The sequence below is a fragment of the Dromiciops gliroides genome, chromosome 1 (genome assembly GCF_019393635.1).
Source record: "Dromiciops gliroides isolate mDroGli1 chromosome 1, mDroGli1.pri, whole genome shotgun sequence".
Lineage (NCBI taxonomy): Eukaryota > Metazoa > Chordata > Mammalia > Microbiotheria > Microbiotheriidae > Dromiciops > Dromiciops gliroides.
The window spans coordinates 618803978-618815363 of record NC_057861.1 but is presented as its reverse complement, the minus strand read 5'-3'; the positions used below and the strand labels follow the sequence as shown (position 1 = coordinate 618815363).

The following is an 11386-nucleotide window of genomic DNA, read 5'->3' as shown; positions in this document are numbered from 1 at the left end:
CCATACAATCACTAAAATTAATCTTCCTAAAGCACAAACCTGGCTGTGCACGCCCTCCTTACCTCATCTCTTTTCTTCAAAACTTAGTTCACAAGCCACTTCCTAAGGGAAGCCTTTATTGATTCTACTAGCTGTAGTTACTTTAACTTTCCTCAAATTAGTATGTATATATTATTTATGCTTACATATTTCTCCTCAATATAATGTAAGCTTCTTGGGGGAAGGGCACTCTTTTAAGTTTTCTCTTTGTATCCCAAGTACCCAGGAGAACATAAATGCTTGTTGGACTGAAATGGATTGGAATGAACTTTCTAATAGGCACTTGTTGAAAAGAATCAATTGTGTCAAGACAAAGGTTAGGACTAGGAACTAGGCCTGTAATTTAATTGACACAGAACTACCAGTTGACAAAACTTGCTCTACTGGTGTGGGTGATTTAATATGAGGAAGCACCAGATAACAAAATACTCTCCTCCCAGAGCCTTTTCTTCAATTTATTGTCTTAGAGAGTTGTCTAAAGCACTAAGAGGTTAAATGACTTAAATGACAGCCAGTATGTGTCAGAGGCAGCTTCCTGGCTTTGAGGCCAATTCTTCATCCACTACACCACACTTCCTTTCATGATGAAATACATTAATAAAATAAAAAAAAATAGTACATAAATGAAAATAGAAAACCATGCCATGCAGGTGGCAGTTGTTTATGCAACCTCTAACCACCTTTTTTTGCCAGCAACTTCTAGTCTTTCTTCAGCAACTACTATTTTGTGTATCAGAATCCTAGGACTTAGAAATGAAAAGGACTGAAGAGATGACTAATTCAAATTCCTCATTTTTACAGGTAAGGGAACTGAATCCTGAGAGAGGAAGTAATCAGCTCAGAGTCACATGGCTACCAAGGGCTGGAGACAGGATGCCTATCATCAGTTGCCTTTTTCTGGGCATTATAAATAGGAATAAACTCACCTGATATACTCAGAGGTCAGGTCAAGAATGGATCTGACTGTAGCCATCTCTTCACCATTTATTCCAACTCTGATGCCTACAGTGTGAGGGCTCAGGAGAAATTCTAATCATGCCCCACACCCTCCCATCACTCAAGCCCCACCATAGTCACCACAGCTATGACTTACCTTAATAGATTCAAGGTTTTATCAGCATGAGTTCTTCCACTAACACAGATCACACCTGGATGCTTTTTGATCCTGTGCAGATTCTTTTTCAATGCCGTGAAACAGGAAACACAACTCAGTGGCAGTGGCCCTGCCCCTCCCACTTATAATCTTTCTTTAGCACTTACTCCATTCCACACTCAACTCTTAAGTGGCTACAGGAGGATAGTAGATACCCTATCCCATTATCTGATTGCTTTAAGTATCCAGGAAGGAGTAATGTTACAATCAGGGACATTCTCTTCAGCTGTTTGTGGTAGGCAGTGGAAAGGAGGTGGGACAAAAGGAACATCTCAGGGGAATATGTCATTATCTCAAGGATCTGTGGTTTCCTCTAACTCTAAAACTGATTACAACCCATTTTTAACTTAGTAAATAAGTCTTAGAGAATTCTTGAGACTCAGAGTGGTTAAGCAATTTGTCTATGGTCACTCAGTGTCAGAGGTGAGATTTGTTCTCAGTTCTTTCCTAATTCTAAGGCTAGAATTTTATCTATGGTACCACATTCCCTATTGTCCAGGGGAGTGGTGGTGGTGGTGGTGGTGGTAGTAGTGGTGGTGGTAGTAGTAATAGTAGTAGTAGTAATTATATAATAATACATCTATGTTAGCTTTTCCTCACAACAACCCTGTAGCTCTCTTGCTAAGGCACTGATTTCATCTTCTTCCATTCCCACTGATCTATTGGTCTGATACTGACCATCTTATTGTAATATCCTAATTGGGAGAGTCAACATGTATTTAAGAAATTCTTAGCCAATCAATCCTAGATATAAGACTGAACTAAAAGGAAGGAAGAGTAGGAGAGAACTTAGTGGTATCAGTATGTGGGAGGAGAAGGGGGGTAAAGGAGTAGGATGGCCAGGGAAATAAAACTGGGAGTAAGAGGAGGGATAGTTGTAAAAGTTTCCAACTCCTCTGGTTTTTCAGTCTGGGAATTGTGATATAAGCAACTGAGGTGGGGATGGAGCCAAGATGACAGAGGAAAGGCAGTGCCTTGCCTGAACTCTCCCCCAAACCCCTCCAAATACCTTTAAATAATGCCATAAGACAATTCCTGGAGCAGCAAAATCCACAAAAGGATGGGTGAAATGGTTTTCCAGCAAAAGAAACTTAGAAGGTCAGCAGGAAAGGTCTGTTATACTGGAGTGAGAGTGGAGCACAGTCCAGTGCAGGTCACGCCAGCACAAACAGGCCCTAGCCAACCAGGAAAAGGCCTCGGGAGTCATTGATTCAGAAGTGGCAACAACTGCTTCTGGAACTCTCAGCCTACAACTGGTAAGGAGGTCAAACAATTGGTCAGAAGGAGATTATAGGGGTCTCTTTGCTGGCACCGAGGGCAGGACTCTGTTGCTTTGCCCATACTCAGATCTAGGTTGCAGTCCTAGGTGTTGGTCCCAGGGTGGGGAGAAGCACTAGCACAGCAGAGCTTATGGCTACAGTGGAGCATGGACCATCCTCACAGTTCCAGGGCAGAAAAGGAGCCTTGTGGTCTCTCACAGACCAGAGCACAGGCCAGGAGAATAATAAATACATCTCTTTAGATCATAACACCTTGGAAGAACTGAAAACTTACTGGTCCCTAGAAGTATCTCTGAAAATAGCTGCACAAACTCCCCTGAAGCTTGGGACAATGGACCTTCTACCCAGGAAGCAAAGTCCTACTTTAGCAAAGAGTTAAAAGTCAAGAAATAGGGTGGGAAAATGAGCAAACAACAGAAAAAAAATTTTGATCATACAAAGTTATTATGGGGACAAGGAAGATCAAAACACACACTCAGAAGAAGATAACAAAGTCAAAGCTCTTACATTGAAAGCCTCCAAGAAAAATATGCATTAGTCTCAGGCTATGGAAAAGCTCAAAAAGGACTTTGAAAATAAAGAGAGGTAGAGAAAAAATTGGGAAGAGAAATGAGAGTGATGCAAAAAAAAATCATGAAAAAAGAGTCAACAAATTGGTAAAGGAGACACAAAAATTTACTGAAGAAAAAAACTCCTTAAAAAGTAGAATTGGCCAAATGGAAAGAGGTACAAAAGCTTGCTGATGAAAATAATTCCTTAAAAATTAGAATTGAGCAAATAGAAGCTAATGACTATAAGAAATCAAGAAACAATCAAATAAAACCCAAAGAATGAAAATATAGAAGAAAATGTGAAATCTAATTGGAAAAACAACTAGCCTGGAAAATAGATTCAGGAGAGAATTTAAAAATTATTGGACTTCCTGAAAACCATGATCAAAAAAAGAGTCTAGACATCATCTTTCAAGAAATTATCAAGGAAAACTGCCCTAGTATTATAGAACCAGAGGGTAAAATAGAAATTGAATGAATCCACTGATCACCTCCTGAGATTCCAAAATGAAAACTCCCAGGAATATTATAGTCAAAATTCAGAGCTCCCAGGTCAAGGAGAAAATATTGTAAGCATCAAGAATGAAACAATATAAGTATTGGTGAGCTGCAGTCAGTATAACACAAGATTTAGAAGCTTCTACATTAAAGGATTAGAAGGTTTGGAATATGGTATTCTGGAGGGCAAAGGAACTGGGATTACAACCAACAGCCACCTATCCAGCAAAACTGAGTATAATCCTTCAGGGGGAAAATGGGCATTCAATGAAAGAGAGGACTTTCAGGCATTCTTGATGAAGACCAGAACTGAATAGAAAATCTGACTTTCAAATACAAGATGCTAAAGAAGCATAAAAAGATAAACAGGAAAAGAAAATCATAAGGGATTTAATAAAGTTAAGCTGTTTACATTCTTACATGGGAAGAGGACACTTATAACTCAGAAGAACTTTTTCATTATTAGGGCAGTTGGAAGGAGTATATATAGACATAGGACACAGGAATGAGTTGAATATGAAGGTATGATATCTAAAAAAATAAAATTAAGAGGTGAGGGTGGGGTGGAATGCACTGGGAGAAAGGGAAAGGAAGAGGTAGAATGGGGTAAATTATGTCACATTAAAATAAGCAAGAAAAAGATTTTATAGGGAGGGGAAGATGGGGAAGGTGAGTGAACCTTACTCTCTCACCAAAATTGGCTCAAAGAGGGAAAATCACACACTCAATTGGTTATTGAAATCGATTTTACCCTGTAGGAAAGTAGAAGGGGAAGAGGATAAAGAAGGTAATAGAAAGAAGGGCAGATTGGGGGAGGAGGTAGTCAGAAGTAAAACACTTTTGAGGAGGGACAGGGTGAAAGGAGAGAATAGCATAAATGGGGTAGGGGGAAAGGATGGAGGGAAATACAGTTAGCAATAGTAACCATGAAAAAAGTTTGAAACAAGTTCCTGAATACAAGTCATTCCCCAATTGATAAATGATAAAAATGAACAGTTTTCAGATGAAGTGACCAAAGCCATCTATAGCCATATGCAAAAAATGCTCTAACTCACTATTGATTGGAGGGATATAAATCAAAAACAATTCTAGGGTACTGCCTCATACCTATTAGATTAGCTAATAGGAAAGAAAAGGAAAATGACAAATTTTGGAAGGGATGTGGGGAAAATGAGACATTAATGCACCATAGATGGAGTTGTAAACTGATTCAACCATTCTGTAGAGCAATTGGAACTGTGCCCAAAGGGGTATAGAATGATGCAAATAATTTTTTTTTGACCTAGCAATACCACTACTACATCTACATCCAATAAGAAATACAAAAAACAAAAAGGAAAAGGTCCCTTGTATAAAAAAGTATTTATAGCAACTCTTTTCTGGTGGCAAAGAATTAGAAATCAAGGGGATGCCCATCAATTGGGGATGGCTGACCAAATGATGGTATGTGATTATGATGGAATGTACTATTGTGCTGTAAGACAAGATAACTATTCTCAGCAATACCATGATCCAAGAGAACTCTAAAGGACTTATGATAAAACACAATCCATCCCCAGAGAAAGAATTAATGGTAGCTGAATATAGATGGAAGCGTATTTTTTTTACTTTCTTTATTTTTCTTGAGGTTTTTTTATTTGTTTTCTTTTACAACATGACTATGTGGAAATGTTTTGCATAATTGCACATGTATAACCTTTATTGAATTGCTTATCTTCTAAATCTGGGAAGGGAGGAAGGGGAAAAATTTGTAACTTAAAGGTTTAAAAATGAATGTTAAAAATTGTTTTGGGGGGTAGCTAGGTGACACAGCAGATAAAGCGCCGGTCCTGGATTCAGGAAAACCTGAGTTCAAATCTGGCCTCAGACACTTGACACTTGCTAGTTGTGTGACCTTGGACAAGTCACTTAGCCCCACAAAAAATAAAATAAAATAAAAATTGTTTTTACATGTAATTGGGGGAAAATAAAATAAGAAAAAAAGAGAAATAATGGAAGCTGCCTTCCTGCTCACCACTCCCTTATATGTTAGAATATAAGCTCCTTGAAGGCATTGGGTTGCATTTTATAGTTGTATTCCCCAGAACTTCAATAGTGCCTGGCATACAGAAAACATCAAATAAATAATGTATTCATACTTTCATTTAATCACTTATTACTGAAACCTAAAGTGGCATTTCATGAGTAATCAGGATAGGCTAACAAGCATCAGAGCTAGGATTTAAACCATTACCTCCTGGTTCTCTCCTATGGTCATGCTGTTCAGAACACTGAACTCTAGAAAAGGAACTAGAATTCTAGTTCTAGAAATGGAAGCAATCATCTAGTTTGAGTTCCTCATTCTACTAAGAAGGAAACTGAAGCTCCACAATGCCACTGTTCAATCTTTGAAGTCTCTCTTCTAGGCACAGCTTGATTCTCACTCATTCACAATACTCCTTTTAGGTAAAAACGAGCTTCCATTTCTTCTTTCTTCAGAGCAGTCACGGTGGTTAAACAAGTCCCATTTCTGTTCTGCTGCTCATGGGAGGCAGCATGGGATAGTGAATACCATGCTAGACTCGGGGCCAAGATGACTTGGGTTCAAATCTCACCTCTGCTACCTGCTGACAGTCTGGGTAAGGGCAAGTTACTCAAATGGCTCAAGCCTCAGTTTCTTCATTTGCAAAATGGGGATAACAATGATAGTACCTACTACCTCAAAAGGTTATTGTAAGGGACAGATGGGATAAAGTATGTAGAACAGTTTGTAAATCTTAAAGTGATATATGGGATACTCCAAAAGTCGCAGTGTAGTTTTTAAGTTTTACTAACTTCAGAAGTATAAATGTTACAAACTCACCCCCCAAATTACTTAATTATTTAAATACCTTGTATACTTATTTGGTTTTGTGAATTTTGAATAATAATTCTTAAATTATAATAAGATAGTAATCATGCATTAATGAAAGGGTCACTATGCATTAAGTGTATGATGGCTCCTGGATAATGCTTTCTCAGACCAGTGGATCAGTAGAGAAGGTCCTTTTTCTTGGCCAGCTTGGTCACCCGATCTATCTCTGTCAGACTTTTCTTTATGGGATCATGTGAAAACTGTCACATATGCATCAAAGCCTTGCCTTTCAATGATCCTGAGGCTAGAATAATAAATACAATCTTCTTAGTCACTGAACAGCAGCTGATGGATGAGAGTTTTTACAAAGCTCAAAAAGCGACTAGAGTGATGTATAGTGAAGGATGGTGGTTATGCTGAACTTTAATAAAAAACATATCAATATCTTAAAAAGTTAAGTAATTAGCCCTGCAAATTTTGTAATAACTAGCCTTGCTCTTTGTAAGTTTATGGCATTTATACTTCTGAAGTTGTTAAAACTGCACTGAGACTTTTGGGATCATCTGCATGAATGTATTATCAGTTGTTCTCTCCAGGTGGAAGGATACGTCTGAACCCCTAGGTGAGCATTAGCTGGCCCAAGGTTGTACCTGTTTTGATTGGAATGCAGCCTGGGGGGCAGAGAGACATGTCAGAGAGCTTCATGGAGCCGTTTATACTGCTGGCACAATGTGTCGCTTCTTTGGGGCAGGCCCCAAGAGAGTGAACCTGTTCCCACCCTAGTTTTCACAGTGGATATTAACAACAAGAAGTAGGCGAAAGCCAGCAACTTTATTTGGGAAGGAACAACATATGAGTTTGGGAAATGGAGAGAAAGAAGATGGGGGACTGGGGTGGGGGAAGGGATGGGAGTGGGGATACAATTGTGGACTACACACCAAAAACTAAATCCCAGCTCAGAAGTGAGGGACCCTTGAAAGTTTTCAGATCCAAACATCATCTGCTAAAAATCCAAATAAACTGTGTATCTTGCTCTTCTGTTAGGTTACAACAAGGAACAGAGTCTGTGTCCTGCCCTTTCCATGGGTGGTGGTTGCTGCCAAGTACCCTTTGTTCTTTCCAAATGTGACTGACATACATTGACACATGATCATAATGATAGCTGATGTGGGAGATTCATGGTGAGTGTCTGTGTGTCCTTTGATCCCCAGACTCCAAGAAAACCAATGGCGAAGGGATCTGAAAACCACTTAGTACAAAGCAGGAGAAAACTGGCACTTAGTTACAGAAACTGAAATGTATAGACTTTCTATAGAGAAGAGCAGAAAACAAAATTCTTAAAAACCAAGATGGATCAGACAGTCACGAGCACCTCTGCAGAAATAACATGCTGTCAGGGGATCACAGAATCATGGATTTAGAGGTTATCTGCCATCCAGTCCAACGCCTTCATTTTATAATTTGGGAAACTGAGACCTAAAAAGGTTAAGTCACCTGCCCAAGTTCAAACCCAGGTCCTTTGATTCCAAAAGTCTCAGACTCTTTGAAAGCACAATCTTGCAAATAAGAACATGGATCTCCAGTCTATCCCAAACTGTATTCTTCCTGTCTCTCCACTGAAGGAAAGCAGAGAAAAATGAGATTGACTTATTAAGTGAGGACTAACGACCCTCCCCAAATAAATGGCCCCTTGAGAGATCAGAGAAAATGAGTTTGTAGGTATTTGCAAGTCTTCTTTAGCAAAAACTGGCATGGGGCCTTTTGGTCAGATGGGCAATGGGAAAGATGGTTAGAGTCTAGGACCAGTGTTCCCTACTTGACTGATAAAAGACTCTTAATATTGGAAGAGACTTCAGAGGTCACCCGATCTAATGAATCTACATTAAGCATAAACACCATCTATGACAACCCTGATGAGTTGTCACCCAACTTCTGCTCAAAGGCCTCCAATGGGCAGTCTCTTACATTGTTGGACTATTCTAATTGTTTGGAAGCTCTTCTTGTACTGAGCAAGAATGTGCTGATCTATAATTTTCACCTACTGATCCTAGCCCTACCTCCTAGGGCCAAGTTAAGCAAGATTAAACTCTCCTTCTATATGACAACCTGATGGCAAATAAAGCCCTCAGAGTCAGTGATGAATGGGAAAGCCAAGAGGAGAAGATGGGGCATTTAGCATGAAAAGAGGTCAAGAAGATGCTCTTCCCCTGCCATCCTTCCCACCCCATGCAAGATGTACAAATAAAACCTTAGGTGTCTACAAGCCTCTGGTCTCAGAGGATATGGGAAAGGAGAGACTCAGAATAAGAGGAATTCCAAAGGAAGCAATATAACGCAGTAACAGCAGATATATCTGGGACATTGAAGAGCAGGCCTGGTGTCTGAGGTAGCTGAAGCCACAGTCCTATTTGGAGGCATTGGGCAAAGGGCTTGCTTTGGCTTGGCAGACCCTTAGGGACAGCGACAGTGATGGTCCCAGGACAGGGCATGCTCATTGTTTAGGCCTATGGGGGATTTTTTTCTAGGTCTTTCAGGATACTCTACCATCCATATTTGAGAAATCCATGCCTGCTAAAGCCAAAGGGATAGCAGCTTACATAATTCTCTCTATACCATTTTCTCTCAGGGAGAGCAGAAAGAAAGCAGATAGATAGGTAGACAGGCAGACAAATAGACAGACAGACTTGTCTCTTCTAGACTACGAGTCACAGGAGTTTGCCTTGGGAGGAGCTGAAGTTATATCCACAGAAGGGAGGTCTGTGGTCTTTCCAGCTCTTTGAGAAGCTAAGACATGAGAGACACAGATCAAACCAATTGCTCTCCAACATGTAGTACTTTGAAGTGGAACAACACGTAGCCCGTGAACAAGGTGGGGAGCAGAAGGGAGGAGAGACCTGCTTAAAGAAAGGCCCGCAATCTAAGGTACGAAGGCATGGGATGTCTACAGTCAAACACAGGTGCTTCTCAGAAGTGAAGTCTTGGATCTGCTGCAATCCATTTCAGGGTGCAGGGGCCACCCACACTCATGTTTACCTTCATTAAAGACAACAATAACCACTCCTTATTTGAGGCCTGTTTTCTGAGCTGGGTAGATATGCCACAGGGTGACCATTCCATGGAAGAAACCATGCTTGCATTCTGTTGGCAAACAGGCCCCTGGCCAAGAACTCTCTGGTGACTACCAGGCCAGGGGGGAGGCCATTCCTGAGCTGCGCTGGCTTTCACAGACCTGCACGTCACTGAATGCCCGCTGGAAGAGAAAAACACAGCTTAGGGACAGTACACTATTAGAGAACTCAGGTAACCCTCATGCCCAAGCAAAAGGATCGGTCCCAAGGATTATGTGTTTACTTTCACAAGCATTTATCAAATGCCTGTTATATGCCACATGCTAAGAGGGACATAAAGATGACTAAGAGGCAATGTGGCACAATGGATAGAGAAACGGACTTGGCATAAGGAAGAGCTGAATTCAAATCCTGACTCAGACACTATCTGTGTGACCTTGAATTGGTCACTTAATTTCTCTTAGCCTTAGTTTCCTCATCTATGCAATAGGGACAATAACAGCAGCTACTTCAAAGGGACATTGTGAGGGTTAAACAAGATACGGTCTATAACGCACTCTGCAAACAAGGACATGTCAGTTATTGGATGTGATTAAGTTGGTGGCAAGAGTGTTGGGTTGAAAGTCAAGCGACGTGTAATCTAGTCTTCAGTTCTAACTCACTCTATGAATGAGGGCAAGTCATGGTCCTTCTCTGTGCCTCAGTTTCCTTGTCTGTAAAGAGAGGAGGAGGCACTAGACCATGTCTAACGTCCCTTTCAGGCCTAACATCCTCTATTATAAGGTCCATTCCAGCTCTAATACTTTATGTCTATCTACAGACTTTTCTAGCCCTGATACTAGATTTTTTTTTGTCCTAAGGCCCCTCTGATTCTGGCTCTGACTCACCTCCCTTATATCCACCCCAATTTCTGACTTCATTTTCAGTAGCTTCAATATTCTGTGTTCGAAGGTTCCTTCCAGCTGTGATCTAAGATTCTCTGATAGTAATCATCTCCGCACAGACAGCACTGAGTACAGGCAGTGTGTGTGGTAAACTTGTGGGCTCAATCCAGTCTATCTATATCCAGGACCGGGAATTCACACTTCATACAAAACTTAGTAGAATTCCCTTATTTTCCAGAGGAGCGCTATGAAAACCTGGCCTAACCCATCAAAGATCCTTTGTGGTGACAGTTATTATTTACCTGGCTGTATATGCAAATAGTCAAATTCCTAAGGACAACAAAAGCACAAACCCAGCAGGCTTCTCCTGAGACCTTTGGGAAATTATGGTCCTTCTAGAGACATCATTCTCTGTTAGAGATTGTCTTGCCTTCCCTACATTCCTGAGCCATTTGGGCTTTCATGGACCTTCCAAAAGATATTCTTATCTGCAAAGAATCCCAAAGACTTCCTGCTTTACATCCTCTATCTCCCTGGTTGGGCTCAAGGAGGGAGCTATCAGGCAGATTTGCATTGTGCAAATGGAATTAAAGGCATCCTGTTGCAAACCAGGAAGCAGGGAGTTAATCAATCTGGACCTGACTGACATCAATGAAAACATAAAACTTAATTGTCCAGGGACTACAGACCCCTCCCTGCTACCCCTGACAACTGCTTAAATATTCTCCTTCCCCAAGTCTGGGTTGAACCTCCCTTGAGAGGTTCCCATTCATTGTGTGACTGTCTTGCTGTGAAGATTAAATGGGTGCTTGTTTTAACAACTGCGCTTTACTCTGTTTTTGACAACACTGACCCCTCTGAGCCTGTTACTGTTCTATGGGATTTGACTATCCTTGGCCTGCTAAGCCTGGCCATGGAAATATTACCTATTGCTTCACAGACTATAGAGCAGAGACTAGCCCTCGTTGGTAGCCCTTGTCAGGTAGCAAGAACAAACTGAGGTCTAGCTCTGTCTTGAGCAAGGGGACTTCATTCACTTTCTGTCTCTGTCCTTTTCAGTTCTGTGGCTCTTCTACTCAA

The 11386-nt window shown here is 40.8% G+C and overlaps 1 protein-coding gene across 3 annotated transcripts in view; it reads right to left on the bottom strand.

The window, feature by feature from the left end:
* Positions 1–5817: 5817 nt before the first annotated feature.
* The window catches only part of LOC122736285 (Grid2 interacting protein), a 132654-nt gene continuing 127085 nt past the window's right edge, over positions 5818–11386 (bottom strand). For 2 of the 3 annotated variants that reach the window (XM_043978427.1, XM_043978426.1), the window contains exon 21: positions 5819–9604. In XM_043978427.1, coding sequence (XP_043834362.1) covers positions 9533–9604 — 72 coding nt within the window. In that variant the 3' untranslated portion in view covers positions 5819–9532. Of the gene's footprint in view, positions 9605–11386 lie in introns of all 3 variants that reach the window. The other variant, XM_043978425.1, reaches the window with a different exon arrangement.